We start from the raw sequence: 22,726 nt of genomic DNA, 5'->3' as shown, positions 1-22,726 counted from the left end.
AGCTATACGACAGTCTGTTGCGTTTTTATGTCTTCCCTCTCTCTCCATGTGAGGTACAGCCAGATTCCAAAACTCTCTGTGGAAAGAAAGCAGTGCCTCCAGCTACACAGCCTCACACACTCCTCTCTCTTTATACCAACACTCACTGTTTGGGGAGGCATGTCAAAATAAGCATCCAGCCTGTGCAGACTTGTGTGTGGTGCAGATACACAGGGCAAAAAAAAAAGGATGTCTACAGAGCCACAATTAAATTTAAAAAAGAAATGCAATTTGTCTGTGCGCTTTTTCTTTCTCGCTCTGCTGCTGGGATCTGTGGAACAGGAGGGATGAACTAATGAGTCCCTGCCACCACGCACACACGAGTCCAGTTGTGCATGCCTGCAAAACCTGCAGACTGAGATGCGAGTTAATACCACATCTGGTTTAATCAAGCCTTGGCTTTTGTTTTTGCATGCTTTGCTATACAATTTCATTTCTCACAAGTTGAAAATAAACATCTGCAAAAAAAAAAATTGCACTGAATCTCCTGATGCACCAAACTAACCTCCATCAGACACCCCACACAGATCAAAACAAAGGCTGAGACTCATTTTAGGCAAAAGTCTGTACTCAACTTTACGTGTGTCATCTCTGTCCTTTCCTGAATCAGCTCCAAACAGCAGAATTTGCTAACAGGGGGTGAGTCACGATACTTGTATTTCAGGTCAAAGGTCACAGCCTGGCGACACCACGACCAGACAGACAGCAGAAGATCGTAAGCAGGCTGTGAAACAAGACACCCCGGTCCAACGCTAACTGAAATGCTATCTCTGATGGGCTTTTTTCAGACATGATGATAGCAGAATCACATGACTTGGAACTTGTGTAAAGAGCTGTAGCGCAAAGTCTCCTCAGTTATGTTTCCTCTGTAATCTTAGAAGTTTGAAAGCAAGAGGAGGATTTCATCTCCACGAGTATGATCAAAAGTACGCTTTCCTCCAGCTGAGCCACGATATCGACAAACTTATGTTCTTCAGGCGATTTTACAGGTTGCTGAAAGTGTTTTTAAAAGCTTTACTGTATTACATTTTCACTGTGGGTGGGATAATAGAGCGTGAACACATTCCACCCAAACGTCCCTAGGCGTGAAGGCCCAGTTGACACCCTCAGAAGCCCCTTCTTTTCAATTATCACCCCAGCAGGGGCCCCAGCGGGACCCTGCATCAACAGACCACCAAGAATCACAGCCACAGCTCGTCCACTGAAGGCCTCCACCATCAATGAACAAAAGGCCTGAATCCACCCCCCTCATTTACACATGCAGGTATTAAGACATGCACACACACACAGACGGCTGCACACATGAACACAAACACTGGACACACACCTTGTTAACAAGCACACAGTTATCAGCCTACTGTTTCAGCCAGGAACGAGCCTATTCTGCTTTAATAGGGCTGTGGTTTGTGGGAAAAGCCAATTTACTGGATTGAGGGTTTAGCTCTTAAAACTACTGTTGCTCTTACTGTGAGAAAAATATCCCAATGAATGTTTATACCCGAATGGGGAAAACAAGGCAGAGCAAAAGTGTTTCACAACAGCAAAGACAAGAAAAGATAGTAAGAATGATTAAAAATGACAAGTGTAAGTGGAAAAATACAACCGAATACTGTCTCACCTGAACTGCGTGTCACATCAAACATAAACACTGTGAGAGTAATTCGTAGCGTCTATAAATAGGGTGTGTGTTTCCGGTAACATTTCTGAGAGAGTGACCTGCCGGGAGGAGGGGACCGAGGGGCCGGCTCCTGTTCCCCCAGACGACAGCTGACAGGCGAGGTGCGGAGACCGGTGGCAGCTCGGAGGGGAAGATCCGCTCTTTGTGGTTAGCCGTCCCCGGATCGTTTATTTATAACAGAGAGACCCTTTGAAAGCGCTGCTGTGCCATTTAAGATGTCTGCTTTTCTTCCCACTGGAGAACTCAGAGGAACCAAGCATGTGAAGTTTGAACATTAAGCTGATGCCGCACTCAGGCACACCTCAAAGATCAACTTGGGCTTCAGCTGCTGTAAATTAATGCGAAAGAAGTGTGGATTTCTGTGAGCAAGACGGTACCATAGCTACAGTATGGAAAAACCTACACATACTCCACGACTTCATGCTCAATTGTAATATGTTGCCAAATATAGTCAAATATTGACAAAAAATTAATTTAGATGAAAATTACGGCAAATGACTTCAAAAGAAAGCATACAGCACAATTATCATCAAGTTTTTGCAAATTGTCCTGAACAAACTGCAGTATATTTGAAATGACTATCATCTAAAATACATGCATTTTAGCCACAAGACGAAGGGTCTCTAGTCAGGCTAGCGAGTAGTACACACAGTGTTAGGTAGAGCTGAATGCTAACGCTGACGTACTAAGACTATCAGTGCAAACAAGCTGACGTTTAACAGGCAGAAGGTTTAACGTGTTCGTTGACTGTCCTTGCTAATTAGCACTTAACACAAAGTGCAGCTGAGGCTGATGGGAAAGTGTTACAGATAACTGATCATAAACTGGAGCTAGAAGGAACATTAAAGGAAAAAATTATAATTCATGAATATCTGAACCAAACTTCATTACCATCCATCAAGTAGATGTTGAGACGTTTCACTAAAAACCACAAATGTGAACCTCATGGTGGTGCCAGAAAGTCAAGGAATCCCAAAAGTCATTACGATTCATCCTCTGGGTACCACAAATATCTGTACAAAATCTAAATTGAAGAGAAGAGAGAGAAGAATTTCACTTGCTAGTGGAGCTTGATGTTATGCCAGGAAATCACCAAGGTCATGTTCCAAGTTTCATGGTAATCCATCAAACAACTTGCAGGAAATTTCAGTAAACAACCGAAAATGTCAACCTCAAGGGAAAATTTAGGGGATCACCAAAGTGATTTGGCTTCGTCCTCCGGGGATGTCAAATCTGTAGAAATTTTCATGGCAGCCATCCAATAGTGACTGAGATATTTTAGTCTACACCAAAGCCGTAGACCAAACGGCCAGTGTGGCTGAAATGATGTGTTTGTGAAATGTTTTTTTTGTTTGTTTTTTAGCAATCTTTTTTTAAACATAACAACAGATTCTGCTGAGTTGATTTAAAGGTTTGCGGCAGTTCAGCTTGAGAGAGGAAGTAGCAGCAGCAGCTGTTACCAGGCTCTGTGAGTAAGCTCTGGTTTCCCCGCACTGGTGGCAGCGGCAGTGTTAGATTTACCCTCCTCTCTTCCTCTCTCGCTCATTCTCGCCTCAGGACCAACTAATCTGACACCACCTGTTGACTTGGCCACACTCATATTGTCCCACATAATCACAGGCCAGAACTAGCTCAGTCTGTCAACTCACTTCCCCCCCTGTGTATCATTCTCGATTAGTTCATGGTTAGACTGTGTGGGAAAAGTAGGCTAAGTAGACAAAGTCTTTCTAAGTACGCAGCTTATGCAACCATTTCTGGAACTAATTGGATCCTTGGAGTAGCAACGTATGTACAGTTTTCCACTGAGGTGCAGAAATGAAATAATTTGCATCTTCACAATAATAGATCGCTCATGAGCTGACTTTGTGAGAACAAAATAGCATCCAGACTCTTTGGTCAGGGAGAGAATACCCTCCAGGCGTCCTGGCCGGAGGGAATAATTTCATGTTGGTAAAGCCACTTTTCACCAGTTCCCAAGGTCATGCTATTTGGGATGGCCATCTCATAATTAACTGGGATTTGGCAGGGTACCATGGTGAAGCTTTGGAACGCAAAGCAGTTCCAACATGTTGAGCATCTCAAACCATGAGTTTTGAGCAGGCTTTGTTTGGTAACCCAAGATGCACTTTGAGCTTATAACATCACAACAAAACCTGCTGTTAACTGAACAGAACTCTTTGTTGGGCGCCATCTGCACATCAAAGTCTTTTGCCTTTTTTCCCACAACTTTTTCAATAATACTCACTGCTCTGCCAAGATTTAAAAAAATCCACAGAAGTGATGGGATGTGAGAACAAAAAAATTTCCCTCTCAGCTGTTTATGCCATTAATATAAACATGATAGGACTGTAGCAGAAGAGATGGTCATGCTCCTCTCCAGATGTTCTGCGCTGCAAAGCAAACAAGGCAAATATGGTCTGATGTTGACAGAATCATCAAAGAGAGGAAGGAGAAAAAGTATTCAGAGGTTATCCTTGTCTTTCAAGAGCCCCCTCCATCCTCCCCACTGGAAATCACCTGACAGCTGTTTTTGTTAACCTGTGCACCATGGGAAAGCCAAAAAGTGGGAGTAGGTAAGAGAACAGAGTGGGAGAAATCAGATCTGTCCTGGCCTCACTTGCAGAACAGCACAAAATATCCATGGGCAACAAGAAGAGGCCAACTTTCATCAAAGCCCACACAGACAAGAACAGAAAGGGTTCTCTTATCTTTACATCGAGCTCAAATTACTATTTAAAAAAACACCCATGTGAGTATCATGGGCTCAGTGCCCGGGCAACAATTAAGACGAAATCTAAAACATATTTATGCTATGCAGAGACATTAACAATGGGTACTTTACACTGGAGGGTCATGTGATCCTACGGTGAGAAAAAGATGATGGACTCCTTTTTGTCTTCGGGCATAAACAGCATTCACTGTTGCTGTAGCTGATTTCTTTTTTATTCGAGCAGTGCTTTCTGATTGTGCATGAAGTCACTAATGCAGGTAGTGAACCTGACCTGGCAGATCAAAAAGAGTTGAGTAAATTATTATTTCTGTTTAATGTCCACATTAAGTGACTCCCCCAATAGACAATTCAGAGCATGTAAAGCTAGAAAACAATGCTGCATCCTTTGAAAAGGACAACACAAAGGGAAAGTATGAACGCTCAGCAAAGGCCTGCAGAACCACAGGAGGGGATGAGGTTACCCCCAGTGCTCTGGCTGTTCCTTCTCTTGCAGAGAAATTGAATTTATTCACGACAAACATGGGAAAGTACTATGGATGAACCCTCATTAAAAGCAGTCACAGTGATGGGTCATTACAAATAACTCCATTATGAATGCCCTCAGCTGTTGCCACATTACATACAGTATGTTTTGGCAGAACACTGCCAGTTCAGCAGCAACAAACACAAAGCCATTCATGCATTTGCCATTTCTGTTCAAAATGTCAGCATATTTTCCAAGTCATCCACACTTGTTTTTTTCGGATTTGGTAGAACACGGCTGGAAAGAGCACACTGCCCATGCCTTCTGGGAGAACTGGTGAAAGCTGAAAATTCAGACCCAGGGGCGTGCTTGCCTCTGCAGTTCAGCAGCTGCTGGTGGCTTGATCCACCCTGACGCAAAATGCTGCTCTCATTTTGATCATGGAAAGTTGTGGGTATGCCTGTTAACACAGCTAATAATTCTCAAAAGCAGCAGTGGGTCCAACAATGATCTAATGACTGATTGCAAAAAAGTTGGGACACTTTGTAAAACATAAATAAAGCAGAATGCAATAATTTGCAAACAAACTGTTTACTGACATCAGTTTTACAAAGTGTTCCTGAGTCAATGTAGTAATTTCCTTTATCCAATCACGTGTTCACAAAGTGGACTGAACCACTGAGCCTTTCCAGGATGCCCCTTTCATACCCAATCATGATACTATCACCTGTGAATGAATGAACCTGTTTACCTGTGGAATGTTCAAAAGCATTCCACAACTTTCCCAGTCTTTTGTTGCTCCTGCCCCAACTTGTTTGACACGTGCTGCTGCATCAAATTCAGAATAAGCACATATTTACAATTACAATTAATCATTTGGCAGACGCTTTCATCCAAAGCGACAGACATATGACTTCACACCGATGGCACAGCATCGGGGGCAGTTTTGGGGTTCAGTATCTTGCCGAAGGATACTTTGGCATGTGGACTGCCGAGGCCAGGGATCGAACCACCGACATCCTGGTAGGTGGACGACCGCTCTGCCTCCTGAGCCACAGCCGTCAGCTATTTATAAAAATCAATTAAGATGAGGCGGTCAAACACTAAATATATTGTTTTTGAGCTGTTTTCAAGTATATATCAACAAGGATTAGCAAGTTATCACATTCTGTTTTATTCATGTTTTACGCAGCGTCCCAATTTTTTTGGAATCATGGTTGCAGCAAGGTGTCAGCGAGAATGAAGGAAATGGAGTGAGGCGGGTAACTTGTATAAATCTACGTCAAGGAACGCCACTGACTGACTTCCCATGCATTTAGGTGGGATTCCAGGGTGAGATAAAAATACCTCAGGAGCTGCAGGTGTTATTACACCCTCCTCCAGAGGCCCTGCAGCCAGAATGGGTGCAGGACAGAACACAGGCCAAGGTCCACTGGGGATACAGACCTCTGTGCCTTTTCAGAAAAGCTGTGTTTCCATTTAAATTGCATCGACATTTATGCTCAAACAAAACTGTAGTGACTTGCTACCTGCCACAAACTGGCTTTAAAAGACATGCACACTTGTTCGTCACTGCACATTCTCCAGAGCCTCTAGCTGTTACAGTCACAGCCATGTGTTTAATGGCCATGCCTGGTAGCTTGAATTAAATTTGGCCGACATTTTCAAAGATGCTTTTGTGCGAGGCTCTCGCCAAAGTAAAACTCAACACATGCATTTTCCAGATCTATCGTCAGTACAGTAGGCCGTCTGCTGCTGTGGTTGGCAGCCCCCTCACCTCCCCTTTTGAGGTTAGGCCTGGACAAGAACCAATAAACACTGAAGAAAGCCATGTTTCAGAAAACGCTCTGAGTGGTCGCAGGCACAGCCAACTGTTGCTCAGCATACTGGCACACCCACATCTGTGCAGCACACGAGTCAAGATCTCCTCAAACTGGGGAGGAACAGGCACCTTAGAGTCTTTGAGAATGTGATTCAGTGAGAAGATATTACACACAGAACAGGGTTTTATGTTTATACTTTGCTTTTTCACCTGCCAGAAAAGAGCCATTTAGCAATTTTGTTTTGACAGCGTCGATTTTTAATGACCAAAAATAGACATGAACGTTTTGAAGCAAATCCGCCCACACTCTGGCTAACAGAGAAGTGACCTTAAGCTTCAGCCTAACAAGGGACTTTCCTGTAGGTTGTCTTCTATGTTTGGTGAAGGAAGTCATTTATTTCCCCCAATCCAAGGATCAAGGCAAATCTTAACCACCCTCCAAAAAGCCAGCGAGCTTTACTTCTTTAACGATACCCTAAAGCAGAGAAATGTGAACATTCCTGAAGCCAATTATTGGGTTCGGCATGTGAGAGGGGATCAGGTGCCCACTTTGTCGGCATAAAATACCTTCATTCTGATTGGCTCTCACCTTCTCCATTCACAGTTTTAAACCCTTGATTCAGACTCCCTCTGTCACCCCCTGACAAAGGATCAAGGAGCAGGACACTTGCAAAGAACCGGATTATGTTCTGGAGGCTGGTTCAAGGAGAAGGATCTTGGGGATTCGAGTGAAGTGAAGGTTGGATTTCTCCAGGTGTAAAGCGCTTTTGTTTTGGCCAGTCAGAAAAACCCTATAAATAGGATTAGTTTACATGTATTACTCGGGGTAACCACTGGCCATTCCATTAGGCTTATGTTCCATTTTCATCTTTTCAGCATTTACAACTCCTATATCAATATCTAATTTGTCAGGACAGAAGCAGCCAGTCACTGCCAACTCAATGGGAAGGGTTTATGAGAAAAATCACTTGGCTAAATCTTTTAACAAGCTTTGGCAGCTGTTGTTTTAACAGTTGAACACTTGCACAAGAAGTTCCTTATACTGCTACAATGCCTCCGACTTTAGAAACAAGTATGGAAATCCAAGCCAGCCAAAAGTTAGTCTCAGAGCAGACTTTGGATAAGCAAACTGGGAGAGTGCAGGATGAAGATATGGTCATGAACGAGGGCCGGGGGAAAAGCTGTTGGATGGGAGATAAACAGTAGTCCCGTCATTATTTTTGTCCAAGGTCAACATGGGGCTCAACGAGAGCCTCCTGAGACGCCGCTGACTTTTCCTGCATCATTTACAGCTTTGCAGCCTTGATGTCTGGCACAGTGTCTTACCATGGATGAGTAAAACATGCTTAAAACATTCACATGCATCAAAGTCACAGGTATTTTTAGTGTTATACTTTTATCCCTATGTTCCCATCAAATGCAATGGCCCTTTTATTGCACTTAAAGGTTTCTCCATGAATAATCACCACCTATCCTGGTTAATTTAAGATAAAACATTTCAGTATGAGTCATGCTTAAGAGCTATGACGTTCTGTATTTAGTTACTGACGGTATCAGCAAAATAAGCTACAGTATATTAACTCACCTAGACTGGGAATCTTCCTGTCTAGACTGTTTCCCTGCAGGGATCATTCAGCAGCCAATCACACAGACTGAACAGCAGGTTGTGATGTGGTTTCAGCTGTTATGATTCACAGATTAATTTTAAAAAAGCAAATGATTCTTGCTGAAACAAACAGATTCATTAAATGAGTCAACAAATGCCAAAACTTCAAGCTCATCTGGTTTAAATGCTCCTCAGATAGCAGGCAGCATTTTTGGCCACACTGATAAATCCACAAGCATGTCTATCTGAATAGTAAGTGTGATAAAAGAGCACTTCAGTAAGCCTGACCGCCATCCATCCCATTTTCCTTGATGAACTTGGGCGAAGGAATTCCCCCAGACAGGACCACGCCTGCTGGATCTTACCCTTTCAAATCCAGATAAAATCACTAAGCTGAATTAAACACTTCCTTTACTTCACTTACTCTTCATCCACAAGACCGTCCCAAAAATAAACTGGCTGCATGTTCAGAGCAGAATAATACCCAAATACAAAGACAGCATTCACTACGGTGTAAACAGATAAAAACAGACTGGATCACAATGAAAAACTGTGAGTTTACAGCTTGTTTGCAAGTACAGCACATCTACTACTTGACTCATAAGTTACTGAATATGACTGTGATAGACAAACTATAAGGGAAATGATGCAGTCACACCTGATGCCAAATATTCATACATGCAGATAAACTTTCACAGCCTGTGTCTTATGTTTGTTGTCTTCTTTTTAACTCTACAGATATGGAGCTGAGGCCATACACACAGACCCAGATGTACAACAAGGTGCACGGGGAGAGCATCAGCACACAAGTTTTAAACAAGTTCACAGTCATCCACAGGATATGAAACTTCCTAAAATCAAGTTGAAAGTGAAAACAAAGGTAAAAAAAAAAAAATAAATACAGATGTTAAAGTACAACTGTCCACTGTATTTAAAGAGTTTGGTTTTGATGATATGGTTGAATTAGAGGTTTCTTGACATGCACAAGTATTTCACTGGTGAAATGTTGCTGGAAAATCAATTCATTTCATTTGAATCACCTCGTGGGAGATCTTTAAATAAACAGGGTCCTGTTAGCAACCACGCCTGCGACAGTTACCAGCTAGCTTGCTTTGAGAGTTTTCCCCGACTCTTCAGTAACTCTTTGTTAAGTTAAACGGTGTCCAGTCCTGAGAACAAAATACCACAGGGTTGTGTGACTGATTATCGCCAGAGTAAATAAATACTCAAAGTCTGTGGCGAATAAACACTTTGCATAGCCTGGCTTATTCATTCCAAACCAGTTTATGGAAGCGTGCCTAATTTGCATTTTCTTTGTTTTTTCTTTTTTTTGCCATATTTCAAAATTTTACTTAAAATTCACTTGAGCAAAGATGGAAATGCTGCTACTGTGTTCCCATATTTCTACAATTACGCTGTTGGGTAAATTGTTATCTTAATCTATAAAAGATATGACTGAAAATAACAAATAAGACAGTTATTTTTTTTCTCAAAGTGACTGAAATGGAAACACTCCAGTGTCTTTTATGTTTGTGTCTAAACTAATGAGTAATAATGCTTCCATTGTGTAGCTAATTGGAACCACAAATCTTTATGAAGGCCTTTCATTGCAGACATTTACCTTCACCAGAGGCTTTTTAACGATCCTGCTCCTGTGCTTTGTAAAAGGCTCCCATCACAATTAGCCAGCAGCAGGACGTAAAAGTCAGCAGTTAACCTAAAAAAGGTGTGTCAATTAAACAGGAGCCCTTATTCCATTAATTTACCTGTCATCATATGTTTCAGCATTTATGTCATAACAATAATAGATGACATTAGAGGCCATGTTGTGTTCCTGAATGGTTAATTATACCCGACTGATGCACTCCCCACTAGAGATGACGATTTTAAGACAGTATCATGGATCACCCCAAAGCATGAATACTGTCATTACTGAAGGCCCCAGCAGAAGGGCCCACATGGCTCACATTTCTATTGCAGCCCATGTGGTTGATTACTATAAACACGGGGTGACTGTATTAAATGAATTCTGTGATTTAGTTCTTTCTAAAGCGACTCGTTTTAAACAAAAGCTGCCAGGAGAACAAAACTTACCAGATAATTAACCTCAATAACACTATGTTCAAGTCATATAGGGACTTAAGAGAATGCGTCTGGCTTGGTACCAACTACAAAACAAACCTGAGGGCCGACATCTGACAACCATAAACAAAGTCTGGGAGTACCTTCCTCCAAACAGATGACAGACAAATTTCACCTGTCCTCATAATTCAACAACAGGCCTTAATTTGAAGGTGTGCTCACACCTACAAAGACATCTGTTTGCCAGGAGTTTATGCAATAATACAAGAAAGCAGGAGGGCTAACCTGACCATTCATTGGAAGCAGATGTGAGGGATCCATTTCCTACTATAATAAGAGGTAATTACAGGCAAGGGGCCCTGTGTGTTCGTGTGAAAATACACGAGCTCCGGTGGTTAATCAGTGAAGTGAACCAGTCAGGTATATGAGAGAAGGCAGTGAAACCCACTGCAGTCAGCTCTATGTGTGACTCATCACGGCACTGATGGACAAGCCAGCACAAGCCAGTTCATGACCTTTCAAGGGAAAAGAACAGAAAGAGGATAATTTAAGACTCGGCTTTCACCCGTGAGGTTACGTCACTCCGTCTGACCTTGCTGACGGTTCTTTATGGTAAAACGTTGCTGTCTCAAGACAATGAGAAGTAACATGACTGCAGTTTTACATGAATAAAAATGGTGTACTAAAATACATCAGAATTTCTTTTGCTTGCATTTTTTGAACTGACCCTGAAGGTATTCACCTCAGCGAACGCTCATTCCTCAGCCAACTCCAAGTATTCCTGCCCAGGGGCCTGGATAAGAGCAGGAGGAGCCATGACTGATACTGCATGCTATACCTTAGAATATGTTTGCTTGAAAAAAATGATATATACCAGTATTTTGAAGGAAGTTATAATTATTGCTATTGACTACTTTACAGTGTTCTTTAAAATGAGACAAACCCAACAGCTCATGCTTTTCCCTTTGCTATCAGCAACGGGCAGCAAGACAGAGCAGATCTGCAGCAGGACCTTTTTTAACGGTTATGTTTGTTATTAATTGTTAGACCTATATTACGGGTGGGTGTGTGTGACATCAGAAGGACAAGCTCCATCTCTGGGCTGCAGCAATAGTGCTGACTTGCCCTCAGAGACACAGCACCGAGGGCCAGTCAGACCCTAATCTCTGCCCGTCTGGCCGGCCTGTTCTAAATAACAAATAGGCATGAAAAAACAACTCCGCTCTCATTCTTCTACTATCTCCCTCAAATCTTGTCTCCCATTATCCCTGCACCAGGAAAGCTTTGGTGAAACAACAGACTGAAGTTGACCATGTGTCCAAACAGCAAGACTGATGTCTGTGCCAGAGAGAATGACTGCAGTCTGCAGTCTGGTGTTTGTGCCAAATTTTAGCCCCAGTGTGCCCCCCATCTACACCCTTTGTACCCATGACAGGGTCATAATAGAGCCTCAGCAGGTGGAGCCTGGTAGGGAAGACAGGGCCTCTTGGTCCTGGCACAGCTGAAAGAGCCCCCTCTATGTGCTCACAGTCCACATAAATCACACAGGCCCTCGGTTCAGGGGAAGAACCATTTAATTACCCCTTTTAAAGGAATAATTGCCTGACTTGGCTGGAGAAGCTGCCTGCTTGAAGATGAACAGAAAAGTAAGGCCTTCACTGTCTCTGATGATTACGGAAGGACATCAAGGTCAAACAAGATCTGTAAATTAGATTGCCAAATCTCATATGTGTACCTCACATGGCAATAAAAGAAATCAAATAAAGACATAGAGTGTCAAAATTTAACCAACATCCCAACAGCTGTGCAGTGATTTAAAAAAACTGCAATGCTCCAAAGCTGCCGTTGCCGTTACTCCGTCTTGAGTGATGTGGTGTTGTTAAGGCATTGTTGGTGGTCACCAGCCACTTACTGTAAACTATACGTCTTCACTGAGAACACAGGCTGACTCACGCCGCCACAGAAGCTAAATACTGCTATATAAGAGATGTGACACACGCACGGCAAACTTTCGTCTGGGTTTCAAAATAGTATTTTTCCGATAGAGCCCCTCTTCCGTTGGTGTCTCTATCTGTGCCATCTCTGATCAAACAGTAAACGGTAACTTTCAGAAGTATATAAACAAGACTTTAAGCTGAGTATTTAGATGACTCCTCATTCCACGGGATCAACAGATGGTTTGGGTGGAGAGAAAATTACATACAGCCACTTTAGTCTGAAACCACAGAAATTCCCCTTGCCTTACCAACTGCTTTACAAGGCCAACCTTCAGCTGCAGCAGGCCTGCCAGGTACTGGGTAGACTCACAGAATGTCAAGCCTCCGGGCACATGATGGATGCTAAGCTACTTTAGTCAGTGTGGTGGTTCAGGAGTCTTTGTAAGTCTTTGTATTAAGTTGGCAATGCTCTACATGAATAAAGATAAAATCTGAAATCCTTCACTCAGCTTCTCTCTGATGGTGATTTGGATCAACTTCAAGAGACGAGTATTTGAAAATGATCTGAGGGCTCAATTGTAATGTTTTCCAGCAGCACACAAGACGCTGTGATTTTAATCTGGTGAAACGCTCGACCACCAATGGGGTCCGCATTCCACTCTTATCAATGGTTTGGTTTTCAGTCATACGCCTTCTCACGCAGAAGCGGCCGTCGACTGAGCTGCTTTTGCATCTTCTGAACTGTTTCACAAACAAAATGCAGGTAGCGAGACTGTCATGAAGACTGCATCAGATGTAAGACACATCCAGTTGTTCAACAAAAACAGTGCAAAGATCCAGTGAGATAGGACAAGAAACTAAACTATGCAACTGAGCAAATGCTTCCCCATGTAGCAGCTGTCCAATCATAGCTCATAACTGTAACTCTGTCTGGCAGGTCAAGCTTTAGATTTGCAGAGGCGGTGTGCATCGGGCTGAAGTATGAGCAAGGGAGGAGTCCTTTTTGTTAGTCTTTCAAAAAACAAAAACACAAGAGCAAAAGCATGCTTCTGAATTAGTATGGTAACATATGCTACAAACATTAGCATGTCATGGCAATTAGTTTACTCCCCACAGTCGTAACATAGAGTTACTTCCAAGGCCAAGAGGCAGATCGTTAACTAATTATATTCATTTGTGGGGTTACTGGTCACATGAAAGTAAATTAAAACACATTATCTTTAAAGTTTCCCCACTGCAAGGAAGGATGCTATCAGAGTTTAGGCTAACCTTATGAGTGAGTACAAGCTGAGCAGCCAAACAGAAGAAGAAATTACAAAGAATTTCTCGTGTTAAATTTGACACCGTTACTGTGCGATCCATCATTAAGTGAGAATGGGATGTTACCAAGATTACCAACAGTAGCAACAGTTTATGCTAATGCTATGTTTGTTAAGTTGATTTACTACAGCTACGGAATATTAGAGTGCATAATTTATCGTAACAAGCAATTAGGATGTATTATTGTGTCTCTTCTGATGCAGCTGAAGGTTTGAATTTGCGGACGTTTGTTGACGGATTCAAGTTTTCTGCTCCATTTATACGTCCAGAGATCAGTTATGAGTAATAGTTACTTTTCACTGAGAATACAGTATGTGAAAGAGTCTGTGGGGGTGCGTCTGCATTAAAGACTTTTTCCATGACAACACAATTTGGCTCTTGGCGTGAAACACACATCTTCAAAAGCAGCAAACCTGGATGGAAAATAATTCCAACCAAGCGCTTCTGCTCAGTTGAAACACACTGTGATGGAAATTCAAAAATCACGTCCTAGCTGAGCGAGGAAAATAAAAACAGGAGGCTCGTACTTTGGCATAATTAAGTCCAGGGGAATTCATTAATCCTTAGTTCCAGCACATTACTTGCCAAGTTATGAAAACTTGTGAACACTTCTGTACAGCTTTGCAACTCCACTCTATGACCAGCTGACAGACTCCAAATGAAGTAGATCCTGCTGTGCAAGACAGAAAAAACCTGTGATAACTGCCTCTACATCTACTGCATGAGACTGCAGGGGAGATGTTTAAATAAGACTTGTTCGTTGAGATATGAGCACAGTAAAACTAGAATGACTACAGATTAGGGGGGTTTTCAAATATAAACATACTTCAGAGAGAAAAGGCGATTTAAGCAGGGAAAAAATGAGCATGGGGGCTGGAAAAACAACAAATACACTGGGTTATTTCTTTCACCATATATAGAGCAGGACAACTGAAATGCATACAGGAAAGCCTGAATAAACTTTGCTTCGGGGGAAGTGGGGTCCTCTTGTCCTGTAGATAATTCCAGGTTTCATTTCCCCAACAGGATGGTGACTCAGCAAGGGACAAACGTTTTAGACCATCACAAGCCACTGCACCAAAACAATGGGCTGCCGGCATCCTCTAAACCACTAACTCGCTGGCTTTTCAGCTCTGCAGATCCTGGAGCCGATCGCTTGTCCAGGCGGCCTTCCTTCCAGGTGCGTACCGTGATATAAATACTCGTTCGCCACCCATTTACAATGTGCATGGACTCCCAGATTCGAATCAACAGTCAAAAGCTACCAGCAAGAGTGAGCAGAGAGAGGAAAGGACGGAGGGCGAAAAGAACAGAGAATTCCTGTGAGAACACGAAGCGCCCGAGAGAGAGAGAGTGTGTGAGTGTGTGTGTGTGTGTGTGTGTGTGTGTGTGTGTGTGTGTGAGTGAGTGTGTGTGTGTGTGCGTGCGTGCGTATAACAAAGTAAAAGAGTTGTTATGTCTTGTGGGACGGCAGCTGACATGATAACACAGAGCAGACTGGTTCGGCTCTCCTCCTGTCTCTCCTGAGGACATCTGCAGCCTCAGTGAAGGGCACAGCCAAAGCCCAGCACCTGACTACTGAACTCTGCCGTGAACCAGAAGCAACGGGACACGGATTCTAACAAAGCATCACATTTTGAAGACGTTCACTTGTTGGTATTCACTATCGGGTCAAAGAGTCGCATGGTCTCAATTAGTGGTGCAACGATTCATCGACTAGATGTCAACTATTAAATTAATTGCCACGGAGGAATTGCAGCTCCTTAAATGTGCATATTTTCTGGTTTCTTTGACATCTATGACAGTAAACTGAATATTTTTTGGCTTGTGGACAAAATGAACGTCATGATCAACACATTTTTTCATCATTTTCTGACATTTTAGAGACCAAACAACTAATCGATTAATCGAGAAAATAACCGTTACTCGCAGTTGTAGTCTCCATACCCCAAATTAATAATCACTACCCTCCTCTCCCCTCAGCAGCAGCTGAATTTCCAGCTAAAATGACAACTGTCAGAGGCAGATTTTATCAGCTGCTGATAGCTAGCTCCTTAAGCTAACGTTAGCTCAATGAATTGAGGTTGAAAAGCTTAACTTGTCATTATTTCTTTTCTTGTTTTTTGCACTTGGTGGCTACATAGGACATGATATCATGCTAACATGCTGAGGCTAAAGCTAACAGGTCCCAAGCAAAAAGTTAGCAACCTCGCCCGCTGATGACCCACAGCATTGTTCTGGTGTTGCGGTGCACAGTTAGTTAGTGCTATCAGTATAATATGGAAAAATGTATAATCAGACTCTTATTCCCTCTAAAATGACAGCTTGTATTTTCAAGCAGTATATTTTCACTTTTACCATAACAAGAAAAAGGGCTTTTAGGATGATGACTTTGGCAAATGCAATGCTATTCTGGTTAACGACTTCAGCTGGTGTAAACTTGCGTAAACCACATGTCTTGAGCTAATGCCAGTGGAAGTGATACACTTAAAATGCATCAAGCAGTATTATCATCTTCAGCAAGAAAATAACTGAATTGATTTTTAGTAAAGCTGACTGTTAGTTTTCACAGTCTTCCATTTGCTGTAGCATGTTATAAACAAAGAGAAAAGGCAGCTCTAACATACAACATACAAAAGCTTCCATTTGTGAAGTCATCTAATTAGACTCCTGAAGAGCAGTAATCTTGTATGACTGCCTACGAACAAGCTCCTGCATTAAATAGAAGTTAGCAGAGAGGGGAAGCCAGTGTTTCCCCTGTATTTACTTTTCACTGAGCCATTACACCCATAAGGCTGCAAAATTCCACTTGCCGACCTCCCTCTGTGCACATTAAGGGGTTAACAACAGCTTAGGTGAATTTGCATCTTCTTAAGGTTACAATGAAGTCTTGCAAAGATAGAGGCCTTTCTGTTCCACAGGTAGAGACTTGTACAGTCAGAGGAAGTGGAGGCAGGGAGTGCGAAATCATCAGCTCTGATAAGACACCAGGGTGGGATTTTTTTGTGAACACGTCACAGGACGTCAGGGTCAAACCTGCTTTTAAAAGACAATGGAGGAGAAAAAGAATGATGGCATTCCTTTAGCAAACTTAAGTACCTGGTAAAAAAAAAAAAGCTACTTCGTGCACGACACACAAAAACGTCTGTCGTGAAAAGGGCAGCAACCCCCATCAGAGCCGCTGTATAAGTAGGGAGGGACCATACAAGACAATGCAGCAGCTCCTTTGAGCAAAAAGCAGAATGCCCAAGTGACTTCACATCAATGCCGCCAGCAAAGACAATGGCAGATTCAATAGGGCACAGACAACTATAAGCACCTTCAAAGGGAAAGTGCAATACAGTTAACTTAGCATTTCAATGAATCTCTAATGAGCGCGAGCTGGGGTGCAGCCAGGGAGGAAGCCTGGTAAACAATGTGAAAGGATGGAAGAGGGCTGTTTAGGATGAGGAGTGCAGTCAGAGTCTGTCTGTTACAGTCTTTAGTTCTTCTTATCAAGCTGAGCGACACGTGTTAGGTTTAAAGTCACTATTTCCAGAGGAGCAGAGGGACAGCCGGCGTTAAAGGACGTATAATGAAAAACCTGCTCGCCACTCATGTAGCAATAGGAAGACCAAACGTTTGGTATTAAACTCTAAATGGCCTAAATTGGCTTATTTTCGTAAAAATATCCTTACTATTTCTTCATACAAGCGCTGGCTGGGCATGTCGAGGGAGTGAAAATCAGACGTTTGTGATTTGTGCGACCACAAATAGTTTCTGATGATTTGTTGTTTTTTATTGCTTGTGGTGGAGACTGTCTTGTGTCCTCAAGACATCCTGTGACCTCCCCATGAACTCTGTCGGCTTTATTGCACCTGTAGCCCCGTAACACAGGAATGAAAAGTGATGCATATACTTCAAGCATGTTTTACTCAAAAAAAGGGGCCAAAGGGTGACGGTTTGTCTGCCATCAATATCTTTTTCCAACTTCTGAACATGAACAGTTACACATCACACAACATAGACAGTGAACATGCTGTTTTAATGATTCTTGCCAGGAAATCCCCAGAGTACTTGCTGCGCGGTAAAGAGGGTTCACTACAGTACAGAGCAAAATCCAGAAATTGGTGGTAATTTAATATCTTGCTCTCAGGCAGCTCAGTAAGTCAGTTAAAGGATGACCATGTGCATGACTAGGCTGCCCTGCTCCCACACCACGCTGGCCTTACACTCATGTCTGACAAGTATTGCTAAAAAGACAAGAATGAAAACATTTTATTTTATTCCATACCTGCAGGTGTGCTGAATGCACAGTGTCATCAAAGCGAAAATAAAAGACGTGTGTTAATCAGAGAGATTTGATGGATGAAGATGCATTAACTACATTAAAACGTAACATTTCTTCCACGTAAAGCTCCTTAAACCGTGCTTTGAAACAAAAGCCGTGCATGCACATATGCTTCAGAGAGGGAAAACATATGAAGAGGTGTGAATGGAAAGAGTGGGACTCTAGTTACAACAGGCGGTACTCGAGAGTATGTGCGCTCATGTCAGCACATGCACCGCGTTGCTGCTGTACCAGCTGAGGTGCAGCTGTGTTTGGAGTCGGCTCTTCTGTCCGACAATGACGAGACGTTGGGCATGAAAGAGCAACGCTACTGCAGCCACAGAACAGAGTGTATTGTGAGAGGACATTAGTTTGTGTGTGTGTGTGTGTGTGTGTGTGTGTGTGTGTGTGTGTGTGTGTGTGTGAGGGTGTGTCCCAGGTGAGGGTGGGGTGAAACACCCCATTGTATTGTGTCCATCTTTAAGGCTTTGATGCATCTGTGCAATTCCAAGTCCTACTCTGCATCGCAGCGCACGTATCACACGGCTCGCTGAGGTTGCCTGCATTGATTATGCTCTAATAGAACATAATACAACCTGGCATTGGTTGGAAACTGCATGGAATCAGAAGAACAGAAGAAGAAGAATTCAGACTTGGGCCTGAGGCCATACTGTGGATACTGATATTATCAGCATACATCATAAATCTACTACAACTTAAGAAGACATAATGCTTGTGATGTAATGTGGTATAAATGCAATTAGATCTGAAAAGCCTGTGCTGCACCAGCATGGTGGAGTAATGTACCTTTCAAAACAATAACTGCAGACAATGTTCACAACTAGTCATCACCTGGATGACAGTGTATGTTGCCTAAAAGGTGGCGAGCATCATTAGTCATGTAAGAGGCTGTGCTTCTATAAGTGAGGCGTATGTTCCTCCGTGCATACCGAGCTACAGGCTAGAGCCAAACTTAGGCTCACGTCTCTGCAGGAGGACAAAGAAGCACAAACTGAAAAGGAAAATTTTCATTTCAACCTAATAGCAGAGGAACGGTGAGGCACAGGAACACACAGAAACAATGAAGAAAGTGGTCAGCACATGACTGCACTGCACAAAGCATTGCACAACATTTAGTATGTGAAGTCAAACATAACACCAGCAACTGCAAACGCAAGCGAAAAGTGAAAAGTTTGGGAAACTGTGCAGCGGGAGCTAATCTGGGCTGTGAATAAATCACAAGGAACCCCTGCTGAACTGAGAAACAGCGTCAGGTTCAGAGTCTTCACCTCTCTGACCTCCATACCAGCCCAAGTCACACCTCACTGCAGAGTCAACAAATGCCAGCCTCCCGGCCTGCGCTCCATATGTGCCAATGTGCTCGAGGGGGGGGCGAGCCGCTCCAGAGCAGCATTGTCCCATCAGCCAAGATGGCCTCTCTCCTGAGGCTATAATTCAACAATGCAATGTTTACTGAACCCAGTCTTCAAGCAATTATGTGAGTGGGTCTGGTGGGGGCAGACCCTCCCTACTGTTCAAACTGTGGAGTGGAGCTGCTGTTTGCACTGCTCTGCTTTGCAGCTCCGTAGAGCCCTCATCGACTCTGAATGGGAATTAAACACCAGGTAGCCGGGGTCTGAAACGACAAAGCGCCACACAGAGAGACCGACCACCTGGCCGAGTCAATACATGAGCCAGCACAGACCAAATAAATCACCAGATCAAACTGTTGCTGCACAACATGGAGCAGCCGATGAAGGAGCGGAGGTACACTCAGAGAAGAGAGAACGATTTACACCGACGACGCACGCTCTGCAGACTATATAGTCACAGGAATCCAGGCCGCCCTTCCCCCAACTCCAGTCCAACCCCCAGTGAAGTCAAGGGACACTTTTGACTGTCTATACTGGGAGGGATCCGTGTGCCAAAAATGTCAGCAGTGCTGCTCAGTCGGTCTGATGTCATACATCAGAAAACAAAGCGGCCTCTGCCTCTTATATATGATCACGAAAGACCAGGAGCGCAGACCGTCCGTCCATTTTCACATGTGAAACACTCACAGGAGTCGAGACAGAGTTGCCAGTGGCCGTTTTTACAGCTTTTATTAAACATGAAGCTGTAAAAATACTTCGCTCGGATCATTTCTCACACTCGTACCGCCGGTGGCGCGCAGCAGGTGACGTGATGGAGGGCTCTTACCCACCGCGAGTTTTTATTGACTGCGATTGTTTGAGTTGATGTGCATGACCCTGACATTCCAGAGGGGTGAGAGGAGGGCCCGTGGTAACACCAGGACGTGTGCTTAATTGAATCAAGGGACAGACTGTTCAAAGTCATAACGCAAGAAACAGATGCTTGTGGTTGCAGATAATTGAATTACGCTGGTATTGTTGGGCGAGTAGTCAATCACAGCTGTGGTTACAGTGCAGAGGCCATCTCCTGTTACCTTCCAGTGTCAGCGCATGACAGATGAAGAAAGGCCTCCTGGGACTGGGCAGCTTTTGTGGATCGATTATATTGATACATCACTTGCGTCGCCTTTGAGGATGCAGGTAATGCACCTTCTGTCTCAACCTGGTGAACTGACACAAAGCGACAGGTCATCCGCAGGAAAGGCTCTGCGCTCGATAGCACGTCACCGCTGGACGTTAAATATACCTCAAAGTCGTCAACGTTATGGCTTCTCGAACGCCTGGAACATTACTGCTCATATACTCTTATGTCCAGCAGGTGAAAGATTTATGTCTGCCGGCCACGGCGACTATGTCCCATCATTCAAAAAGGCTTTGCTTCAGATCAAATCAACACAGAGGAGTCAGATATCTCAACCATGACAGCTCTGTTTATTGGAGGGCATAAAGGTGAGAGACCAGACGGGATTTCTAGAGGGGGGGTGGGGGGGGGGGGGGTCTATTCTCAGCAGCAAGACGATGCTCATCCTCTATATTATTCACACAGCAGATATAGCAGAGTACAAATATTTCAGACTGATATATCATCAATTACACTGGGCTAACAGTGCGAGGGCAGCAGGCTGGAGCTGAAACGATTGATTAATTCAGCTTTGATAATCAATTAATCACCATAAATGTTGTCACCTTGACAAATGTGAGGATTTGCTGCAGCAAATTTCTCTGTTGTATGTCCATGTGATTAAATAAATGTAAGTTTTGGCTTTTTGAAGAAGTGATCTTGGGTAATTTATGGACTAAATTATCAATCAAATAACTGAAAAGTGAATCAATTAAGATTGGTTGCAAGCCTACAGTAAACTGCACAGTAGTGAGAGCTGAATGAGTAAAAGCAGAGGACGCAACTTGGTCGCAAATTGCCTAAACGGTGGATTCTCCCAGCTGCAGCAGATCGTGGATGGAGGACAATGGAACCAGACGAGTGGATTCTCCATCTTTATTAACAAGCTAAGCCCTTTCTTTTTAATTATCTATCTATTTACTAGCAAATGAACCTCAACTTTAATTTTGAAGTGTTTCCAGGATGGATTCATTAATAAGAATGACAATGAAAAGGAGCCAGTGTGTGAGGACGCACAGGAAAAAGAAGACAAACTGGCGATAAACGCACATTTTCATACATGTTTTGCAACTCCGTGTGAATGTAAAGACAACGAAGGCAGTGCGGGCAGTGCAAAGTGGACCCTGACAAAGTTTGAGAAGGTTTAGGGTTGAGGACTCCAGGGAGACTATGAATAGCTTGTTTCTATGGACAAACTTAGCCCAGCTTCACTCAACAGCAGGTTCTAGTTTGTCATATTACTTTTAAAAGCATCTTTACGGAACATGCTGATGTGACTCTGCGGGCTGGAATCTGTTATGCAGCCCAGTCGCATGTGAGCAGCCCTGCACCAGCAGACCGCACTACTGACTTCACATAAATAGCAACATCAACACATGCCTCTGTTTCTGCCTTTAATAGGTCATTACAGCACTGATTTGTAACTTTGACTTGACCTCCGGGGGAATCGGCGCTGAGTGAGACAGAAAATCAGCACAGTGCAGAGTTAAAGAGTGAGCAGAGGGAGGAAAGAGAAAGTTTGTGCTCACTTACAGTAACCAGCTGGCATGAGAGTATCAAAGAGAGGATAAGTCCACAGATCGAAGTGCCCATTTTCCACCAACCCAGCGCAGGCTGCGAACGCTGGGGAAAAGGAAAAAAGCGAGGTCCTTCACTCCTCCTGGCCACCGGAGCGGTGTGATGTCTGCACCTTTTTCAGACTTTTCTTCTCCGTGAAGGAACCCGACTGCTCCTCTGCGTCCCGCACCCGGTGGGACTTCATCAACAGGTCAAACGGATCCTTTTCCGCGCTCGTCGTGCTTTTCTTGCGGCTGCGATCGCGAACTATCGAGTCGGAGAGGCTCCAAACTTGCTTCCACTCTCGTGCGCTCCGAAACTTGGGACTTGATGAGGGCTAAATGCAGTCCTGCAAAGTCACAGGGAAGTCCTGAGCTGGGAGGTGGGGGGGGGGGGGGAGAGAAAGAGAGAGAGAGGGAGGGAGAGAGAGAGAGAGGTGCAGTAAAAGGAAAAGGCGGAATGGAATTCAGGGAGTGCTGAAGAGAAGACAGCTAATCCCAGGAGCCACCGAGGAGACCCACGCGGGCCCCTTTACACGAGCACACACTCCCCACGCGTGTCCACCCCTCAGAAAGGGCTTTGGATGTTTCATTTCATACGTGAAGTCTAGATAGATAGATAGATAGATAGATAGATAGATAGACTGCAGC

At 43.6% G+C, this 22,726-nt stretch overlaps 1 protein-coding gene across 2 annotated transcripts in view; it reads right to left on the bottom strand.

Moving 5' to 3' along the window:
• The window catches only part of hspg2 (heparan sulfate proteoglycan 2), a 92,657-nt gene extending 70,280 nt beyond the window's left edge, over positions 1-22,377 (bottom strand). For both annotated transcript variants that reach the window (XM_076740982.1, XM_076740983.1), the window contains exon 1: positions 22,053-22,377. In XM_076740982.1, coding sequence (XP_076597097.1) covers positions 22,053-22,112 — 60 coding nt within the window. In that variant the 5' untranslated portion in view covers positions 22,113-22,377. The remainder of the gene's footprint in view (positions 1-22,052) is intronic.
• Positions 22,378-22,726: the final 349 nt, after the last annotated feature.

The sequence above is a fragment of the Chaetodon auriga genome, chromosome 10, assembly GCF_051107435.1.
Source record: "Chaetodon auriga isolate fChaAug3 chromosome 10, fChaAug3.hap1, whole genome shotgun sequence".
NCBI lineage: Eukaryota > Metazoa > Chordata > Actinopteri > Chaetodontiformes > Chaetodontidae > Chaetodon > Chaetodon auriga.
The sequence above is the reverse complement of the archived record's forward strand: the minus strand, read 5'-3'. Positions and strand labels throughout refer to the sequence as shown.